This window comes from Nomascus leucogenys, chromosome 15 (genome assembly GCF_006542625.1).
Source record: "Nomascus leucogenys isolate Asia chromosome 15, Asia_NLE_v1, whole genome shotgun sequence".
NCBI classification, from domain to species: domain Eukaryota; kingdom Metazoa; phylum Chordata; class Mammalia; order Primates; family Hylobatidae; genus Nomascus; species Nomascus leucogenys.
In genome coordinates, this window is record NC_044395.1 from 47162111 (window position 1) to 47185409 (window position 23299).

Genomic DNA, 23299 nt, shown 5'->3' on the forward strand with positions numbered 1-23299 from the left:
CATTAGACCTGGCTATTAAACATTTGCCAGAATACCACTGGACAAATTCTAAGAAGTTTGTATGTAAAGTGAAATAAAGAAATAAGTCAGCAGCTGAAAGGAGGAAATAAGGACAAGGAAGATATAAGTTAAAGATATATGATTATTTTATAATGATTATAACAATGTACTAAATATGTTATAATATATTTATACACTTATTTGAATGATGAGAATGAAGTGGAGAGAGGAAGTTTTATATTGCTGGAGAGATTTAGGATATAGTTCCAGGAGCAAATGGAAGATGTACAGGTTTCTGGGAAGAAAACTTGGGAGGCTTTCTGGGTCAAACTGAGTGTTAGAGATATATAGAACTTGCCTAGAGTGGGGGATTATTCCAGGGAGAAAAAATAGCTTGAATGGCTCAGAAGGGTGAACTAGCTTGGAATGTCAGGAAAATGTCATGCTATTGGGAGGCCTGGCTGGGGTGGCATCCAAATATTAGGCCAAGGAAGAGCTTGTAGATCTTGCTATGAAACTTGGTCTTTTCCCAAAAGATGCTGGTGAAATATTGAGGAGTTTTAAACAGGAACTGAAATCAAATTTGCCCTTTATATGGGTCACCCTCCCGGTGTTATATCAAATAGAAAGGAAGAAGACTAGGCTGGAGGCAAATACATCACATTAAAGATTTTTTAGTGTCAAGCAAATGGAAGACTTTATCTTTTGAGTTTTGAGAAAGGAGTGATCTATGGTTGCTGCAACAAGCCAATAAATAAATAAATAAATGGGACTGAGCAATATCACTGTTAGCCTCATAAAAATCATGTCATTAGGAAGATGCCAAGGAAAGGTCTGGTGATGGTACATATTGCTGTGAATTACTGAGTGCATTGGAGACCAGTAAGTGGAGAGAGTTAGTGTACATAAGAGGCACATAGCAAATGGGCCTATTTCTAAATTCTTCCTGTTTCTACATTTCCCCAGAACTATGAGAATGATTGGTTTTATACTGATCTGGCTTGTGATTAGCAGCAGAAGATGAATGGCAAATACAGATGCAGCTACCTGTGTATATATCTAGATGGATCTGTGTCAGGATGAGGATTAACCTATTGTATCTTAAAGTATATATGCTTTGTATAATGAAACACTGTAGTTCTAGCCTCATGTGATTCTATGTGGAAATCATTTAGGATAATGCTGAAACTTAACATGGCTTATTTACTATAACAATATAACAAATCATTCAATGAATATGAACTGGGCATAAATTCTACAGCCTCAGAAATCAAGGAAATTTTTTTATCAGGAAAATGAGAGGCACATTTTATGTGTACTACAATTTAAGTGCCCATCCATTCTCAGGAAAGAGGATAAATTGTTTTTCCCTTAGTTTCTCATTTTATGAACATTAAACATATGCTGTCATGTTTTTTAGTAGGTGACAGCTCACTTAAAATACTACAGAAATTGCTTAGTAAATAAAGAATTCACCAGTCATTAAGTTTTATTCATTCCAGCCATTTTACAAACCCAAACATAGGAGTAAATACCAAATTTTTGTTTTCTATCCAATTTTCACAATGTTCCTTTTTTTTTTCTTTTCAGTTTTTGGAGACAGGTCTTGCTGTGTCTCCCAGGCTAGAGAGCAGTGATATGGTGATGGCTCACTGCAGCCTTGACCTTCCAGGATCTATGGAAGGATCTATGGATCCTCACATGTCAGCCTCCTGAGTAAATGGGACCACAGGCTCAGACCACCATGCCTGGCTAATTTTTATATCTTTTGTAGAGGCAGGGTTTTGCCATGTTGCTCACGCTAATCAAACTCCTGGGCTCAAGCGATCAGCCCACCTTGGCCTCCCAAAGTGCTGTGACTACAGGAGTGATCTACTGTGCCTGGCCAAAATGTTAATTTTTAGTTTTGAAAATAAACAAATCATACAATTACTGGACCTGGAAGTAGTTATTATGGTGAAGTGGTTTGTTTTTATGGATTGTTATATTTTTATTGGAATTGTTCTGTTCCTAAAAGTTGTTTAGAGTCTCTGTTCTCCAGTATTTTCTACTTGATTTTACTATGTAACATGGAAGAAAATAACAATTATGAGGGATTTTCTTGGTAACATAATTTATTAATCAATGTCAAAAATGTGACATAATGTACTGAATGGCTAAGAAGGCATATGTCAGTTTGCCAAATGAGCCTAGTGTTAATGGACTAAGTAATTTCAAAGGAAGCAAAAGGACAAGGGTTTTGTGCCATTATCGTTATTATCAGGAACATTCTTAAGTACTCATTTTCTTGATACACTTGCTAATCATTTTATGTATTTGCTTGTTGTTTTTCCCTGATCCATAGTCTTGGTCTTCGGCCAAGCCATCTTCTATTTAAGAACAGAGAAGACTCACTACGTGGCTGTTTTATATTGGCTTTAAAGGCTCATATATTGCATGGCATTGATTTTATTTGCTCGGGTCTTTAGATTTGAACTTCATAAAACATAAAAGAAAATCTCCTGTTTTTTTTTTTTTGGGGGGGGGTTCTTGGTCTTGGATAAAATGGCCTGTTTTTTCTTGAATATACATCTAAGATGTATTCAGTTTGTGCAGAAACCAGGAACTGAATTAGTATGGAGCTGAGTCTTGCTCAGTTTGAGGTGTTTCTTTTGGTGAAAGCCAACATTGTTTAAAAAATGCATTTGATGTGACAAATGAAAATATAACATTTTTCTTAAAAGGTGGATTGTAGAAAGCTTAGTAGCAATAATGTGTTTACCCAAATGTCTCTGTTATTTGCCTTCATTTTCTTTGAAACTGTTTTTTTTTTCCCACCCTCTTTCATTTTTTGTTATAGTTTAGCCTCTGTGGCAATAAAAGAGAATTTATATTTTATAAGAAATCCAGTTCTAGGCATTGATTCATTGATGTATTTAGGGGCCAAGAAGTCTGTCTGTAGTTCTTTCAAAAAATGCTTTTGATTTTTTTTAAATAGTGTGTTTAACAAATAAGAAGCAAAATAATAAGTATCACAGAAATAGACTTTTATCACTCTGCTCCACCTGGAAATAAAAGGATCCATTAAATAATCTTCCTTTGTGTAATACTGCATTGTCTACCTTCAGACCTTACAGTATTTAAAAGTACTAGGTGTTAAGGCATGCAGATGGCATATGACCCTGCTAAGCTTTCTCTTATCCTGTAATCCTTAGGCAAGAAGAAAGTAAAAGGAGGGAGGGGAGAAAAGGGAGTACTGTATATTCTCAGGAGAGAATAAGGCAGTATGATGGCAGTGGAAAGAACCCTGGACTGTGAGTGTTTCTGTCTTGTTTTTGTCTTAATTCTTTAAGTATCTTTGCCTCTTTCTAGCCATGTGACCTTGACACAATCAGCCAGCTGGTTGGTTTTTAGTTTCCTTGTCTACAACATACCAAATTGAGGGAGTTGTTTCCTAATTTCTCAGTTCATTATTGCTGTAAAAGGGTATAATTATTTTGAAAGAAATAAATTCTAAGATACAGATAATTCAATTCCACATAACATGTGAATGATAGTAGATACATTTTGGTATAGTTCAGAAAATATTACGGGAATACTGTGGAGAATACATGACAAGTAGAGGATTTTTATGTTGTTTATATTGTTTTCCTATTAGTGTTCTTATTCATTGATTAGCTCTGGTTGTACATACATCTCATCTTCTGAAAATTACATGTATGGGTTTAGGGATTTTTTTCCCCTTATGTAAGACAGTATAAATTTCTGTTTTTTATATTACTTTGACATGGCCTTAATATTTGCAAAAAAGATAAGTTTTATATAACCAGAGCATGCAACTGATAGGGTTTTTTCTTCTGGAATTGTAAATCATTTTATTTTCTTCTAGAATTATAAATCATTTTCATTTGAATCCTAGAATCTTATGACACAAGATTTGCCTACATATGTAATATATATGGGCAAATATATATGTGTGCGTATATATGTATGTGTGTATGTAAACATATATATACACACATACAGAGAGAGAGAAAGAGAGAGAGAGAGAGACAGGGTCTCACTCTGTCACCTAGTCTGGTATGCAGTAGCATAATCATAGCTCACTGCAGCCTCAAAATCCTGAGCTTGAGCAATCCTCTTGCCTCAGCTTCCCAAGTAGCAAGGACTACAGGTGTACACCACCACATCTGGCTAATTTTTTAAACTTTGTTGAAGAGCCAGGGTCTTGCTGTGTGGCTCAGGCTGGTCTCAAATCCCTGGCTTCAAGCTTTCAAATATTGGGAATGTAGCCATGAGCCACCACACCTGGCCTGCCTATGTCTTTAATAAGTTGCAACTTGATATCCTGGTTTATGTAAAGTAGTACTAATTTGAGTGCCTCTCATGTTTATTTGAAAGCAATAGTTTAAATAGCAACTGTTGTTACTATTATAAATATTGTTACTATTGAGTTACCATGTATTACTATGTATTACCATGTATTATTATTGAGTTACCATGGTAATAAAGGACATTCGCTTGATTTAAACAAACTTTTCAGTAGGGAGATGTATGCTCCATATCTTTCTAGTTGGTATGGATGTACTCTAAGTGTGCCCTTTAATTCTTCTTTTTAGAAGGAATTTGTTTTTCTAAGATTAATAGGCATATTTCTAAGGAAAATAAACACCAAATTTTGACAAACCATTAATTTCTTTAAATCCCTAGAAATAATGTGCTTCTTTCCCTTTTTAAATAATTTTGTAATTACATTCTAAATTATTTTCAAGTAGCTATAATGGCATTGAAGTTCTTTTGTTGTCCTGGCATTTTTTGTGTGTGTTTAATAAACAGAACTGCCTTGGTGATAATAATTTGTTTTATTCACAGTATGTGACAAATAATAGGTACTCAATAAAAGTTTGTTAGATGAGTGAAAAAGTGAATAAAACATGATTTAACTGATGAAGTTCTGATTATCCAAAATACTGATTTTACTTTCAATTCTAAGTTTTCTATCATTATAGCTTATTGATACATATGTAACAGAACAAAAATATTCACCTTATCTAGTACCACGGCTCAAAAGGACGTCCTTTGTTGATTTGTTTTATTTTTTATAAAACCTCTCTGCTTCTTTTGCTTTTTATTACCAGCATCTCCAGGCTAAGTTGACTGTTCTGTTCCAAACTCTCAGAGCATACCTTTAGCACTTATTTACTTGTAGTGTTTGTATCTTTTGATAAAGAATTTAGAATGTGATTACAAAATTATTTAAAAAGGGAAAGAAGCACATTATTTAGACCTCTTCTCTGCTAGACCTTTAGCCCATGAAGAACCTCACTTGGTGCCTGACTTACAGTGCATGCTCAGAAATGTTACTGAGAAATTACTTATTTTAGATGTTCACATTTTGTGTCTATATATTTAAATAGTAATTCCTACATGTTGTGAGAAAACTCATTTGTACCTTCTATTTCAAGCAACATGTGTGTGTGTGTGTTTGTGTATATTGTGTGTCTGCATTGGTGTGGTGTTTTCCTTGGAAGTTGGAGGAGGGGATAATACTCCAAGATCTATAATATGGGGAGTATGAATGACAACTACTCTTGAAAATATGTTCATGTGTGGTAGTGTGCACATCCATGCCCTACATCTACTCTTTAAATATATATATGTATATATATACATATATACACACACACACACACACACGTATAGATAAATGATTGATAGATTACTTTTAGATAAGTACTAAAAACTAAAATTCAAACAAATCTAAAAGTTAAAAATTCAAACAAGACATAGATAAAATAGAAAGCTATTATATATGATCAGGAGCCAACAGGCAATACTTAACTGATAGAGTCAAGGTGGGCATGATCAAGATACTGGACAGCATGGCTGGAAGAGTAATCAAAATGGATTGACAGTGACCGCCTGCACATGCCATAGAGGTGTTATTTATGTAACATCTGGAAGGTTCTGGAAAAAGAGAAATTATTTATTGCTGATCTTTATTCTACTTAAACACATGCACATGCATCACACCCTATAGTAGCTGAGAACTTGGTAGAAGTTCTCAGTACAAAGTGGAGATCCATGAAACACCTCTGTTTCAGGTTGGATTAGCTAGAAGCTGTGTGTGTGTGTGTGTGTGTGTGTGTGTGTGTGTGTGTGTAATGTAAAATGCTTATTAGGGATCAATACCCATGACAGGAAAGAGGACAAAGAGGGTTTGGGTGAAGGAAGAATTTGAAACAAGGCAAGTTCAACAAAGCCCAGCCAAATTGATGGGAAGATCTAGAGCAAATATTGCCCATCAGAGTTGCCTGTGTAGTGCTGAAATATCCTTGCCTTGTTCAGTCACTGGATGTGAGCTGCTCTGTGAGAGGTATTTGCTTTGCATCTGAGGCCGACCCTGATGGAACTGACAGCTGGAGATTGCCTGCTAACTGCACTCTCCACAGCTGGGCAACAAGTTCTTTGCTGAAGAGGCACTTGGGGGATACTTCTCTGTATCAACTACATGACCCCTAGCTTATTTTCTTATTAATATTTGATTAAAAATAAAATCTCATGTGAATATGAAATACAGCAGGATGCTAGGACAGCAGGCATAAACCAGAATAGTCCTAGTCAAAGACATGTGGCCCCACTCCCTTTCAGTGACTTTAATAAGATTTCTTTTCATTCCTTAAGCAAATATTCTTTTTTATTTTGTTTTGTTTCAATAGTTTTTGGGGTACAGGTAGTTTTTGGTTACATGTATAAATTCTTTAATAGTGATTTTTGAGATTTTAGCGCACCCATCACCCAACCCAAGCAATGTACACTGTACCCAATATGTAGTTTTCTATCCCTCACCCCACTTCCAACATTCCCCCTCCAGAGTTCTCAAGGTTCATTATATCTTTCTTATGTTTTCGAGTCCTCAAAGGTTAGCTTAGCTCTCACTTATAAGTGAGAACACAGGATATTTAGTTTTCCATTCCTGAGTTACTTCACTTACAATAATGGCCTCCAGCTCCATCCAAGTTGCTGCAAAAGACATTATTTTGTTCCTTTTTATGGCTGAGTAGTATTCCATGTTGTATATGTACCACATTTTCTTTATCTACTTGTTAGTCGACGGGCACTTAGGTTGATTCCATATCTTTATTGTTGTGAATTGTGCTGCTGTAAACATGCATGTGCATGTGTCTTTTTCATGTAATGACTTCTTTTCCTTTGGTTAGATACCTAGTAGTGAGATTGCTGGATTGAATGGTTGTTTTACCTTTAGTTCTTTAAGGAATCTCCATGTATTGTCCATAATCATTATGCTAATTTACATTCCCACCAGCAGTGTAAAAGTGTTCCCTTTTTACCACATCCACACCAACATCTATTGTTTTTAGACTTTTAAATTATGGCCATTCTTGCAGGAGTAAGGTAGCATCTCATTGTGATTTTAATTTGCATTTCCCTGATGATTAGTGATGTTGACCATTTTTTCATGTTTGTTAGCTGTTGTATGTCTTCTTTTGAGAAATGTCTACTCATGTCCTTTGTCCACTTTTTGTTGGGATTATTTGTTTTTTTCTTGCTGATTTGTTTTAATTCCTTGTAGATTCTGGAAACTAGTCTTTTGTCAGATGCAAAGTTTGAGAATATAAGCAAATATTTTTTAAGCAACTCAAAGTTAAAAGGTGGCTTAAAGATCACTGAACTCATCTGACTCAGTTGTGAGTTCAGAAAAGGAATTAAGAATAGAGGCAGACATAGGTAAAGAACTCAGGCTCTCTGACAACCAGTTGAGTGTTGTTTCTTTTATTTTTTCTTTTTCCAAGAGAATTTCTTTTCTGCTTTATTTAGGTATAATTGACAAGTAAAATTATGTATTTTCAGGGAGTACATATCTCTGGTATACATATGCATTGTGAAGTGATTACCACACTCAAGCTAATTAACGTATTTATCACCTCTAATAGTTACCTTTGTTGTGTGTGGTAAGAATACTTAAGATTTACTTGGCAACAGTGTCTTTTCTCTTATGACGTGTTGCTGCTAAATACTGCACTCTCTGATAAGATTTCCTGCGTTAAGAAGTAATCCTCAGGCTATATTGCCAAAAAATGTGAAATAATATCAATATTATGGTGCATTCATCTTATTGACCTTTTTTGGGGTACTGTCTGATTCCTTGCAATATAACTTCCAATACTATTAATAGGTTACAATATACTAGGTGTTTTTAAAACTAAGGTAAAGACTTTAATAGAGTCTTAATCTTTAATGTCCCTTAAGGATTTCATTGTGATGCCATTTAAAAAAAATTAAAACCGGCAAATTAGTATAATGTGAGCGTTAAGAGAAAGATAAAAAAATATTTAACCTATTAATAAAAATGCAAAGAACTTCTGTTCAAGTACCTTTTGTTTAGGGAAATACTGTCTCCCTTAGAAATATTTTATATGACTTTTTTTTATTGCCCTGAAAAATCTAATACTCAAAACAGTTAAAATATTCATTTTTATAGAGGAGGTTATAGAAAGGCAGTTAGGGAAGGGGGATTACCTGAAGGAAAACAATGATTTGGAATTGGCAAAACCTGTCTGGGTCCCTCTAGCAAACAGCTTCTTAGGTTGCTGTTAAAAAAACTAATTATGTGACAGTGATCACATCTCTAGATGCAAAGGATCTTTAGGTTATACGAGAATAGCATTAATCACTGTTACTTTTGTTTTTTATATATTTTTTTCTTTCTTTTCTTTCTTTTTTTTGTAGTGGTAGGAGGTTTTATTTTCTTCTCATCCCAGGAATAGGTTTGCATACTGCTAAGTTGCAGTGAGCTGAGATCATGCCACTGCACTCCATCCAGGGTGACAGAGCAAGACTCCAATCTCAAAAAAAAAAAAAAAAAAAATAGTCTACTGCTTTTTATTGTTATGTAAAGCCTTATTGCATTTGGTATATTCTGCATATTGGGGTGGATTACAGATTGGTCATTTTCTGCAAAGGAGAAAATGAAACATGTTGGTCACAAAAAGATGTAGAAAAAGTTTCAATTAGAATTGGAAAGAATATTTTAATTTTCTCATCTTTGTTTTCAAATAATTAAGTATATTGTGTCACAGTTGATTAACCAGAGAATGCAAATTAATGTAATTTTGTGCAGTATGTCATCCAGGTCTAAGAGCCTCATAATCTTTTTGTTGATTGAATGGGAGAAAGAAAGAGTGGGTGAAAGTCTATAAAAGCTTGTGTTAATTAAGATATATCTCCTACTGGTAGAAAATCATGTTCAGACATTATAACATCGTTAGTCAGCTCATCACAGTATCACTTCCCAGAAAATCCTGTTGTTTTTTTTTTTTCCAGTGGCTTTAATGAATTTCTTCTAAGAAGTCCTGTGAAAGGACTGAGCTGTAGTATTTGGATAACTGTGCCATTTTCTTAAGAAACAGTTTGAGCCTGCTGAGAAAGTAGATCATCTGGTTTGACATTTTGCTGCAAAAGAAGTAGCATTAATATATCTTTATTTTTACTTAACAAATAAAACATCAAATTATTTTGGCCTTTTCCTCAGAATCAAATAGACAATAGGATGCTAATTAAACAACTGATAGGCAAAAATCTGTGAGACTAAAAGACTAAATAACTATAAATAATTTTTCCATTTACTTGAACTTTTCTAAGGATAATTGTTATCATTTATCTATTTTTATAAAGAAATAAATGAATAATCAGTATGCCTTTATAAGATAAAATTAATTGTTCACATTTAAGAATTTATTAATATAATGATAAAAATAAATTTTTTTTTTTTTTTTTTTTTTTTTTTTTTTTTTTTTATTTAGGGTTTTAGGGTACATGTGCAAAATGTGCAGGTTTGTTACATATGTATCCATGTGCCATGTTGATTTCCTGCACCCATTAACTCGTCATTTAGCATTAGGTGTATCTCCTAATGCTGTCCCTCCCCCCTCCCCCCACCCCACAACAGTCCCCGGAGTGTGATGTTCCCCTTCCTGTGTCCATGAGTTCTCATTGTTCAATTCCCACCTATGAGTGAGAACATGCGGTGTTTGGTTTTTTGTCCTTGCGATAGTTTACTGAGAATGATGTTTTCCAGTTTCATCCATGTCCCTACAAAGGACATGAACTCATCATTTTTGATGGCTGCATAGTATTCCATGGTGTATATGTGCCACATTTTCTTAATCCAGTCTATCGTTGTTGGACATTTGGGTTGGTTCCAACTCTTTGCTATTGTGAATAGTGCCGCAATAAACATACGTGTGCATGTGTCTTTATAGCAGCATGATTTATAGTCCTTTGGGTATATACCCAGTAATGGGATGGCTGGGTCAAATGGTATTTCTAGTTCGAGATCCCTGAGGAATCGCCACACGGACTTCCACAATGGTTGAACTAGTTTACAGTCCCACCAACAGTGTAAAAGTGTTCCTATTTCTCCACATCCTCTCCAGCACCTGTTGTTTCCTGATTTTTTAATGATGGCCATTCTAACTGGTGTGAGATGGTATCTCACTGTGGTTTTGATTTGCATTTCTCTGATGGCCAGTGATGATGAGCATTTCTTCATGTGTTTTCTGGCTGCATAAATGTCTTCTTTTGAGAAGTGTCTGTTCATGTCCTCTGCCCACTTTTTGATGGGGTTGTTTGTTTTTTTCTTGTAAATTTGTTTGAGTTCATTATAGATTCTGGATATTAGCCCTTTGTCAGATGAGTAGGTTGCAAAAATTTTCTCCCATTCTGTAGGTTGCCTGTTCATTCCATTAGAATCCTACAAGAAAACCTAGGCAATACCATTCAGGACATAGGCGTCGGCAAGGACTTCATGTCTAAAACACCAAAAGCAATGGCAACAAAAGCCAAAATCGACAAATGGGATCTCATTAAACTAAAGAGCTTCTGCACAGCAAAAGAAACTATCAAAAATAAAATTTTTTAAAAGACATGCTTTTAAAGTTCTGTGTTTTCTGTTTATATATGAACCCTTCCTTTTCTTTTCTTTTCTTTCCTTTTCTTTTCTTTTTTTTTTTTTTTTTTGAGATTAAGTTACGCTTTTCTTGCCCAGGCTGGAGTGTAATGGCAGGATCTCAGCTCACTGCAACCTCCGCCTCCTGGGTTCAAGTGATTCTCCTGCCTCAGCCTCCTGAGTAGCTGGGATTACAGGCACCCACCACTACACCCAACTAATTTTTTGTATCTTTAGTAGAGACAGGGTTTCACCATGTTGATCAGGCTGGTCTCAAACTCCTGACCTCAGGTGATCCACACGCCTCAGCCTCCCAAAGTGCTGGGATTATGGGTGTGAGCCACCATGCCCTGCCTATGAACTCTTTTTGACAACCACGATAGCTATTCAAGATATGTTTGCTTGGTATTCTTTGTATTTATGATAATCTGATTAAAGGATATTCCAAATATAGGAACATTAGTTATAGATTTCCTTATAGCTTTATAAGTGATGTCTTTTATGCTGCTTTTGCTCTGTGTGTGTGTGTGCACACACACGTGTGCATCTGTGTATGTGTTTTTAGTCCTGTCAATATGTCTTCTGCAGAGATTCTTTTCTCTGAAATTATTGTCATATGTCCTTTATGGTTATGTAAAAAGAGAAAAACTTATTGCTGTGAAAAGGATGTATTATATTACAGTTGTGTGCACTAAGAATTTCGATTTTTGCTTGCTTTTACAAGTGTGGGAGAAATTCACTAAACTTTAATTTATACTATTACCTTTCAAGGAATATCATAACACATATAGCTGTTTGATTTAATAGTTCTTTACTTGATATGTAAAGTTTTTGTTTGCTGTTGGGTTTTGGCTTGATTTTTCAAGACTCATTTTAGGAAAAGGCTAAGTGGGAAAAAAATTGAAAAGATAGAGCATTACACGTTACTCACTTAATGAGTACTCCATTAACTGGCAAGTAGACTGAAAACCAAGGGTTATTTATCATCAGAAAGTTTACTAGTCATTTGATTGAAAGAAATGTTAATTTTATAAATTAAAAAGAGTAATATCAGCCCAAATATCAGCCAATAATATAATATTTAAAAATATGAACTAATATTAAAGAGTATAATTAGAGAAAAACAGAATTTTTTTTGGATTTCTAGACTTCAGAGTGTAAGCACATCTGTATTTGCATCTCATTAGTTCCTCCTCACCTATATTGTAAGAAATGTCAGAATTTTGAGAGAAAAAAAAACCAGTAGAAGCCAGTTATGTATCTCTGATTCAGTATGTTTTAATAAATATGAAGATAAAATATACATTCTGCTTCTCAGGAAGCACTGGCCACTTTGTGACTGCCATATTCCAAATAATTTAACATTTAGCTATTCATAAACTAGGAAATGGCAATTGTCATCAAGTGTGTATTTTCATCATTTTGTGGAAATGCTCACCTTCAGTGAGTGATGGATTTACTGCAGCTGGGGAGTGTTAGCTTTGCATACTATCTAAGCCTGACTGTGTGACTGTGTCAAGACAGGAGTATGGGTCCACTTGCTGTTCATGGTTGATATATGACCGTTTGGTCTCTGCTGGGAGTTATTATGATTAACCTTAACAAACAGTTTTCTCTGTCCAGTAAAAATAGATGTTGGAAATATTTCTTCAACAAATATTTATCCAGTGCCTTAATTATGTATTAGATAGTGTTCTGTATCTTGGTGGAACAATTCTCATCTACTAGAAGAAGAAAGAGGGATAGAGAGATAAATACATATAATAATAAAACATAGTGTGATAAATTCTGTGAAGGTGGAAGCACAAGGCGTACTGGGAGTATACAGTAGTTCCAGCCTATTCCAAACTGGGCAGGAAGAGAGAACAAAAAAGTAATGGAGGGATCAAGGATGCCTTTCCATAGGTATGACTTTAGAGGTAATGCATACCTATTCCTGAAAATGTGCATACTCTATGCCATGCAGATAGCTATGCAGTGTAAGTATTTCCAAGGTAACATCTAGGATTTTTTCCTTTGTCTTTCTTTTTTTCCCTTTTCTTTCTCCCTTCCTCTTCCCCTCCCCTTCCTATTTTCTCTCTTTTCTTCATTATGAATTCATATGCACTGAAGTTTACTAAATCAATTCTTAGCTCATGATATGCAGTCATTATTGGTCTTTTCCTGGTCATCATTCACTCATTCATTTCTTCATTTTTGATATTACAATTAATACATATGAAACACCAACAATTACTTACATTTGCCCTTTTGCTTCTCTCCTATTTCATCCCCCTACCTTTCCTAAAAGATAATCATTATTCTGAATTTTGCATGTCCTTCCTTTTTAATTGGTTTGCTTTATTTCATATATATCATACTTAAATAATACATTGCTTAGTTTTTTTAACTCAATAAAAATTATGTTCTGTTATATGTAATCTGCTGAGATTTTATTTCAGTCAACATTATATTAATATGATTCATTATGTTTTTATTTGTAACTGAAATCATTCAGTTTCACTTCAGTTAGTACTTCATTTTGTGAATAAGCACAAAAGTCCATTATCTCATGTCAATGAGCAACTGAGCTGCTTCCATTTATGTTGTTCTATGAGTGGTGCTACTGTGAACATTCTCATACTTGCTGTCTAAGACACATGTGAAAGTTTCTGCAAGGTGTATCCCTGAGAATGGAAATATTGGGCCACAGACTGTGCAAAAGTAAAACTTAAATGATAATGCCAACTTGTCTTCAAAAGCTATTGTACCAATTTGGACTCCCACCAGCAGTGTATAAGAGCTTAGGTTGATCAACATCCTCTCCAACACTTGGTCTTGGGAGACTAATTTCTGTCAATTGACAGCTACATGACATAAATGCTACTTAATGGTGTCTGGTTTTGATTCACATTGCATGGGTTACTAATGAGACTGTGCATCTCTTAGTATGTTTATTGGTCATGTATGTGTTCCCTAACCTTTCAATGATAAGATTTGATCATAAAGATATGTTACCATTAAGGAAAAAAGATATGTATTTTTATATTTATATATGAGAAATATGTATATGTAGAAATGTATATATTATAAATATTTATAGGATAAATATAACTATTTCAGATATTAATCCAGGCTTAATTTTATATATTTAAAATAAATATATATATGAAAATATATTATTTATATATTTATACCTATTTATCCTTAATGGCTACATATGTATTTATGATTAAAATATTATAATCCATCCATATATATATATACACACACACACACACATACATATACTATATATATATTAGTAATACATAAAATGGTGGGTAAATTTCTAATAAAGGATGAATATACAGTCAAAATGGCTAACAAAATAAACCAATAGGAAATACTTCCATTTTGAAATTATTTTCTTGACTTTTATCTTTTCACAGCTTGATGTTTATTTTTCTTTTGACAGAACGATTTCGAGATTTACTACTGCCTCCATCTAGTCAAGACTCCGAAATTCTGCCGTTCATTCAATCTAGAAATTATCCCAAGTAAGCAAAAGGAGTTCACTGGGTTTTGATGAGGCAATGGGCATAGTGCTGGGAGAGATTTGGGCGGCAAAAACAAAATGTAAACTTTCTTAAGATTTCTGAAAATCCTGAATAACTTACCCTAACTAAGACATCTTCTGAAATATAATTTCTCAGGCTCCTTGCAGCTGGGTCATAGAAGAAATACTTACTTTTAATTGCAACCCAGCTTTGACTGAGGAGCTGCTGCACAGTGCAGACAACGTGTTGTGTGCATCTGTGTCTGGTTCTTTTTGCTTGATGCCGTATCAACAGGGACAGTATTTTGTCAGTGATACCTCATCTGGTTTTCTATTTACTGTCCTTTAAATGCAAGGATTCATTTATATTGTAGCAAGTCATTTTGAAAATAGCCACGGGCTAGATATGATTTTTAACAATCTCTATATATTCTTATTTATCATATTGAAAACTGGGGAAGTGAAATCTTCTGAAGCTTTGTTATATGTAGCAGATCTTTCCTTCTCATAGATGCCCCAAGCATATGTCCTTGTTGAAGGAATATGCCTTCATCTTCCTGAAGGTTAAGGAAATACCAGGACTCTTACAACACATCTCCTTCCCTAAAGACTGATGCATGCTGAATCTTGATCATTCCTGTGGCATCTTGGGGCCTCCCCTATGAGTGTTTAACTCTCTTTAATAGTGTGCAACAGGCCAAAGAATAAACTAATATCTGAAATAGAAAAGGAAGGCCATCAACTTAAAGGAATAGAATTTGGTTTATACATATTTCATCTAATCACTATGCCAAATTCTTTGATCGCTTTGAGAATTTTTTCAAGTCTTCATAAACTTTGCTTTCTGGGGAAATTATTTCCCCTCTAATACTTAGCTTTGATAATACTCACTTAATTATAATCATAAAAATAAATGTAGAATCCTAATTATATTGCTTGTGCATTGTTTCAAATTTTAATCCAGGCTTAATTTTTAGCAATAAACTTGCAATCCCCTGATAGCACACACAAAGACATACATGTGCCTATACAGCCTTGAATGCATACTTTGCTCTCTATGTACATGTTGACCAGGAGCATGAATGTGCCCAAATGGATTGGTGCACGCCTATTTGTATTTTTACTTACAGTGGCTGTTGGCAGAGGCTGATGATGCCTGCTTTTCTGCCTCTTAGGCTTACAGTTTGCCTAATGCCTTTGCTTGAAGAGGGTAGTCACAGTAGTTTGTCAGTTGGTTATCTATTTGCAGCTACAGGAATACCTCAGAGATATTGTGGGTTTGATTCTAGGCCACTGCAATAAAGTCAATACTGCAATAAAGCCAAAACTGCAATAAAGCTGTCACACTTTTTTTTTTAGTTTCTCGGTGCATATAAAAGTAACTTTAACAGTATTCTGTAGTCTTTTAAGTGTGCAGTAGCCTAGATATATCTAGAAATACTATGTACATCCCTTAATTAAAATATACTTTATTGTTAAAAATGCTAACAATCATCTCAGCCTTCAGCAAGTCATAAACTTTTTGCTGGTAGAGGATCTTTCCTCGATGTTGGTGGTTGCTGACTGATTAGGAAGGTGCTTGTTAAAGGTAGGGGCACCTGCGGCAATTTCTCAGCATAAAACCATGAAGTTTGCTGCATCAGTTGGCTCTTCCTTTTACAAAAGATTTCTCTGTAGCGTGTGATGCTGTTTGATAGCATTTTACCCACAGCCTAACTTCTCTAAAAATTGTACTCAATCCTCTCAAACTCTGCTGTTGCCTTATCAAGTAAATTTTGTAATATCCTAAATCTTTTGTTGTCATTTCAGCATTTTCATAGCTTCTTTACCAGGAGTAGTTTTTACCTCAAAAAAAAAAAAAAAAAAAACTACTTTCTTCCTGTAATCCCAGCACTTTGGGAAGCTGAGGCGGGTGGATCACCTGAGGGCAGGAGTTTGAGACCAGCTTGGCCAACATGGTGAAACCCCATCTCTACTAAAAATACAAAAATTAGCCAGGTGTGGTGGCACATGCCTGTATTTCCAGCTACTTGGGAGGCTGAGGCAGGAGAATTGCTTGAACCGAGGAGGTAGAGGTTGCAGTGAGCTGAGATTGTGCCACTGCGCTCCAGCTTGGGCAACAGAGTGAAACTCCATCTCCAAAAGCAAAACAAAACAAACAAAACAAACAAACAACAAAACCAAAACTACTTTATTTACTCATCCATAGTAAGCAACTTTTCATTTATTAACATTATATCATGAGATTGCAGCAATTCAATCATATATTCAGGCTCCACTTGTAATTCTAGTTCTCTATTTATACTATGTTTGTAGTTACTTCCTCCACTGAAGTCATGGACCCCTCAAAGTTATCCATGAGGGCTCAAATCACTTCTTCCAAACTCCTGTTAATGTTGATATTATGACTTCCTCCCATGAATCATGAATGTTCTTAATAGCACCCAGAAGGTGAATAATTTTCAGGGTGTTTTTAAATTTACATTGCCCAGATCTACCAGAGGCATCACTGTCTATGGTAGCTATAGCCTTATGAAAAGTATTTCTTAAATAATAACAATTGAAAGTCAGAATTTCTCTTTGATCCATGGATGGCAAAATGGATGTAATGTTAGCAGGCCTGCAAACAACATTCACCTCCTTGTACATCTACGTCATAGCTCTTGGTTGACTAGGTGCATTGTCAATGAGCAGTAATTTTAAACATTTATCTGTATAAATTTATGTGGTACATATGTAATTTTGATACATGGATAGATTGTGTAGTAGCCAAGTCAGGGCTTTTAGGGTATCCATCACCAGAATAACATACATTGTATGCATTAAGTAATTTCTCATTATTCACCCACTTCCTAGCCCCCCTGCAACCTTTCAAGTCTCCACTGTCTATCATTCCATACTCTATGTCCATATGTACACATCATCTAGCTCCCACTTTTAAGTGAGAACATGAAGTATTTGACTTTCTGTGTCTGAGTTATTTCATTCAGGGTAATGGTCTCCAGTTTTATCCATATTGATTCAAAAGTCATTATTTTGTTCTTTTTTTTCCTGAATAGTATTTGATTATGTATATATACAGTATTTTCTTTATCCAATCATCTATTGATGGACACTTAGGTTGAATCCATTTCATTGTTATTGTTCTGGTGTGAGCTTTGCTTACTGCCTATGTGAGTAGTAATACTTTGGATAGAATCTTTTTTTTTTTTTTCTGGTGGACTTAAAATATTCAGTAAACCATGCTATCTATAAACAGATGTGTTTTCATCTGGACTTTGTTCTTTTATTTATAGAGTACAGACAGAGTAGATTTAGCATAATTCTTATGGTCCTTAAGTTTTTCAGAATGGTAAATGAGCATTGGCTTCAACTTAAAGTGACCAGCTACGTTAGTCCATAGACAAGAGTCAGTCTATCCTTTGAAGCTTTGAATCCAGGCATTGACTGCTCCTTTCCAGCTGTGAATACCGTAGATGGCATCTACCACTTGATGGCTGTCTTGTCTACATTGAAAATCTGTTGTTTAGTGTAGTCACCTTCATCTATTATGTCAGATAGGTCTTCTGGATAATATACTGCAGCTTCTCCATCAGCACTTGCTGCTTTGCTTTGAACTTTTATATTATAGAGATGGCTTCTTTTCTTAAGCCTCATGAACCAACCTCTTCTAGCTTCAGACTTTTCTTCTGCAGCTTCCACATCTCTGTCAGCCTTCATGGAATAGAGGAGAGTTAGGGCCTTGTTCTGGATTAGTCTTTGGGCTTAAGAGAATGTTGTGTTGTGGCTGGTTTAATCATCCAGACCACTAAAACTTTCTCCATATCAGCAATAAGGCTGTTTTGCTTTCTTATTATTCATATGTTCACTGAAGTAGCACTTTTAATTTTCTTCAAAAACTTTTTCCCTTGCGTTAGCAATTTGGCTCACTGTTTGGCACAAGAAGTCTAACTTTATGCCTATCTCAGCTTTCAACATGCCTTCCTCACTAAGTTTAATTATGTCCAATTTTTGATTGAAGTCAGAGACATGCAACTCTCCTTTCACTTGAAACTTAGAGGCCATTTTAGAGTTGTTAATTGGCCTAAATTCAATATTGTTTTGTCTCAGGGAAGAGGATGGTCCCAGGTAAGAGAATGAGAAGGAGAAATGGTTGGTAGTTGCAGTCAGAACACACACATTTATTCATCATTGCAGGTAACTGAAAGTCAAAGAATTTGTAGCTTTGTAACAAAAAAACTCCTGTGAAGTTGAAAAATAAGTCAAACAATTAGAATGTATTTCATTCACAACCACTGTTATATATATCTACATTGAGATTTTTTCCTAATTTTTCTGATTGAAATATGTTTTAAGACCTAAAATATGGGTTACAAAGCAATTCCTTGCCTTATAAAATTATACTATATCACAGAGTATTTACAGATCATTGCATAACCAACGTAGATCATAACATCACTAACATGGACCCATTGTGCACTGTTTAGTGTGAGCTGTGGTAGTTTGGATTTGGACTGGGGTTTCTATTTAGTCAACATAGTGTCCCTATAATCTTTAACTTCCTGTTACCAAGAGACATCTAACAAATAATGAAATATGGAAATGTATGTCCTTTATTTAGGTGAAAAATATTCATGAAAAGAACTCACTAGTTCTGAAATGTATATGTGTATGTATGTGTATGTTTAAAGGAAAGGTATTTAAAAAATATCACCTGCAATGGTGCTTGGGAACACTCTTCTAAAATACAAGAATGTTCATTAATCAATTTTTACATTTGTGAGTTCTTATTTGACCCATTGCCAAAGCCAGGCATCCATTCTCATGAGGATGTAATTGTAGACATTGCTCCATGAAAATTCTCAGAGCATGAATAGGTGTGACAGTTGTCAGAAAGAGATAGATGAGTGGAAAGGAATAAAAAAAGAATGGGCATCTAATATAAAATGCATATTGTTGATTTATAGGTTGGAGGAAATAAATGGAGATAAAGAAATAAGTTTTATTGCTAATAAACTCTGAGGGATTTAGGTTTATAACATATGTAGACTAGAGAGTAGTTATAATATATCTTTATCCTTGTAAATACAGCTTGGACATGTGAAATGTTTAAGTACATCTGATATAATTTTATCCACAAATTACTTGCAACCATTTTGGCAATTAAACCAGCAAAACATGACCCAGTGGCTCTGGAAGTTTTAACCACAATGTATGTAAAAATATTGTGAAAATACAGGAATAAACTGTTTCTACTTGGTTCTCATAAAGATCAAGTTCTCTGAGCTTCCTAATACCAGAACTGTTTAGAGAGGGGAATATCATTTATGACAAATTTTAGAGCTGTTCTTTTTTGACTTGGTTTGCTGCCAAAGAACAACCTTGATTGTTTGGACAATAAAAGCAATGTCCTACCTCAATCTCATTTCTAATGGGCTACATACAAATGACTTCAAATGGTGATTTTGGGTAATACCCTTAAACTGCAAAGCCTCAGATGACCTTTCCACAGTCTGTTCTCCAGCTTATCCTCCTTTCTCTTTCCTAGCCAAGTTTTGAGTTCTTCTTCAAGACATCATCCATCTTCAATAATTTCTGTTCAATCTGCATGTCTGTAATGTATTTTTCATCTGAACCTGAGCCAAGTTCTTTTCTTTTCTTTTCTTTTTTAGACAGAGTCTCACTCTGTAGCCCAGGCTGGAGTGCAGTGGTGTGATTTCGGCTCACTGCAAGCTCCAAATCCCGGGTTCAAATGATTCTTCTGCCTCAGCCTCCCAAGTAGAAGGGTTTACAGGCATGCTCCACCACACCGGGCTAATTTTTGTATTTTTAATAGAGACAAAGTTTCACCATAGTGACCAGGCTGGTCTCGAACTCCTGACCTGGTGATCTACCCGTCTTGGTCTCCCAAAATGCTGGGATTACAGGTGTGAGCCACTGTGCCTGGCCCAAGTTATTTTTGTTTATAATAGTAACACATAATGAACACTACACATGCCAGGAATTGTGCTTTATATGCATTATTAATTTAATTCTTACTATTCCTCTATAAGTTAGGTAGTACTGTTTCCCTAATTTTACAGATAAGAGAACTGAGATTCAAAGAGGTAAATGCCCTACCCAAAGTCACATGGCAGAGCTGGGTCTCCAGTCCAAATTTGTTTGGCCCCTCAAATTATACTTAACTTAGAAGTGGTGGGTCATTGAGGGATTACTTCCAGGTGGCTGAAAACTGTGTATGTGTGGAGCATGTGCGTGCATGCATGTGCAAACACACATACACTTGGAGTCAAGGTATAAGGAGAAATGTGGACAGAGCCTAGAATACCTTTTGTTTTCTGAGGCACGGTCTCACTCTGTCACTCAGGCTGTAGTGCAGTGGTGTAAGCACAGCCCACTGCAACCTCAACATCTTGGGCTTAAGCGAACCTCCTGCCTTAGCCTTCAGTGTAGCTGGGAACACAGGTATATGCCACCAGGCCTGGCATATATATATATATAATTTTTTTTTAGAGACATGGATTTTTTTTTTTTTTTTTTTTTTTTTGAGATGGAGTCTCGCTCTTTCACCCAGGCTAGAGTGCAGTGGCGCGATCTCGGCTCACTGCAGGCTCTGCCCCCCGGGGTTCACGCCATTCTCCTGCCTCAGCCTCCCAAGTAGCTGGAACTACAGGCTCCTGCCACCTCGCCCGGCTAATTTTTTGTATTTTTAGTAGAGACGGGGTTTCACCATGTTAGCCAGGATGGTCTCGATCTCCTGACCTCGTGATCCGCCCGCTTTGGCCTCCCAAAGTGCTGGGATTACAGGCATGAGCCACCGCGCCCGGCCGATTTTTTTTTTTTTTTTGAGATGGAGTCTTACTCTGTTACCCAGGTTGGAGTGCAATGGCATGATCTCTGCTCACTGCAACTTCTGCCTCCCAGATTCAAGAAATTTTCCTGCCTCAACCTCCCAAGTAGCTGGGATTACAGGCACGTGCTACCACGCCCAGCTAATTTTTGTATTTTTAGTAGAGACAAGGTTTCACCATATTGGTTGGCCAGGCTAGTCTTGAACTCCTGATTCTGGTGATCCACCTGCCTTGACCTCCCAAAATGCTGGGATTACAGGCATGAGCCACCACACCCGGCCAGAGACATAGGTCTTATCACATTGTTATCACAGGCCTGGTCTTTGTTTCACAGGCCTGGTCTTTGTTGCACAGGCTGGTCTTGAACTCCTAGCCTCAAGCAATCATCCCACCTCAGCCTCCCAAAATATTGGGATTACAGATATGAGCCATTGCTTCTGGCCTGGACTGCCACTTAAACGACCTTGGACTTTGTTGTAAAGACAATGAAGACCCATGAAAGGATTTTAAGCCAAGGAGAAAGATAATTAGACTTACATGTTTATAGATTTCTCATGAAACTACAGAGGTACATGAGGTACCACATGGGGCCAGCACACTAGCTAGTTGGCAATTTCATATTCAGGCAGGAAATGATAATGGATTCATAGTGTGGTAATAGTAATATGGAAGTTCAGATAGATGTCTAAGGGTGTTAGGAGGCATAATTAACAGAATGTGATGACTATTATGGAAGGAGAGGAGGAGAGAGAGGGAGAAGGAAAGAGCTTTGGGTGGCTTCAAGCTTTTTCACTTGAGTCACGTTCTTGTTTAAGTCCTCATGATTGAGGGAGAGTGGCAATCTGAGCATCTTTATGTTGACTTTTTGTTCTGTATTACAAATGATGATAATGGAGAAACCTTCCTTCTAATGTTGCTTTGAGGAATGCCCAATGTGTGACACAATTCTTTCTTGTAAGTCTTTGTGGTATTTAAATAAAATCATAGAAAGCACCTGGCCTCTTGCAAAAGTGAATTCTCATCACCATTCTCATTGTCAGCTCTGTTCGGCCATTTTTCACAGCGATTGCTTGCCTCAGGGCAGGGGGAAAGGCTCTGCCGTGTGGGCTGCTTTTGTATCTTCGATCCATTCTAAATCCTGTCAGAAGGGATGCATTGCCCTGTCTGGTAGAGGTGGTTCTGGGTGATATGCTCTGCTTGGATTAGTCAGGAAGGGGCCCTTTCCCTTGTGTGTCTGCCTATTTCTGGTGTAGTGGTTATTCTGGTACAGTTTCTACAAGCACAGTAATTCATAAGATTTTCCACAGTATACATATTGTCTTTCATTAAAGAATTACTATCTTTCAGGCCGGGCGCGGTGGCTCACGCTTGTAATCCCAGCACTTTGGGAGGCCGAGGCGGGCGGATCACGAGGTCGGGAGATCAAGACCATGGTGAAACCCCGTCTCTACTAAAAATACAAAAAAAATTAGCCGGGCGTGGTGGCGGGCGCCTGTAGTCCCAGCTACTCGGGAGGCTGAGGCAGGAGAATGGCGTGAACCCGGGAGGCGGAGCTTGCAGTGAGCCGAGATTGCGCCACTGCACTCCAGCCTGGGCGACAGAGTGAGACTCCCTCTCAAAAAAAAAAAAAAAAGAATTACTATCTTTCATCTTCTAATCCTTAAATTTAGGTTTTCTTTTATATAGCATGTGAAATTCCAATACCTGGATGGCAAGAGATCTAAAAGGTAGTATTCTGACTAGAGTGTGGAATGTAGTTATAAGAATGCCTAATGCTATTGATGTTTGCAAAACTAGGCAAGTAGGATGTCCAAAGGATGCTGGTCTATTAGCAGGTAGTGGATTCCGACCCCTGGGCTGGGATTCACAAGGCAAAACCCTGTCATCAGGACTATAAAACTGAGGTACCGCTTAAATTGTAAAGATTTTGGCTCAGAGATGTAAGTCAAGAAGCTGTGTTAGGGCAAGGCTAATGAGCAAGCA

At 36.2% G+C, this 23299-nt stretch overlaps 1 protein-coding gene across 6 annotated transcripts in view; it reads left to right on the forward strand.

Moving 5' to 3' along the window:
- Nucleotides 1-23299, forward strand: part of NOX4 (NADPH oxidase 4) — a 175299-nt gene that overhangs the window by 131557 nt on the left and 20443 nt on the right. For all 6 annotated transcript variants that reach the window (XM_030828912.1, XM_030828913.1, XM_003254496.3 and 3 more), the window contains one exon: nt 14385-14466. In XM_030828912.1, the coding sequence (XP_030684772.1) occupies nt 14385-14466 (82 nt within the window). The remainder of the gene's footprint in view (nt 1-14384; nt 14467-23299) is intronic.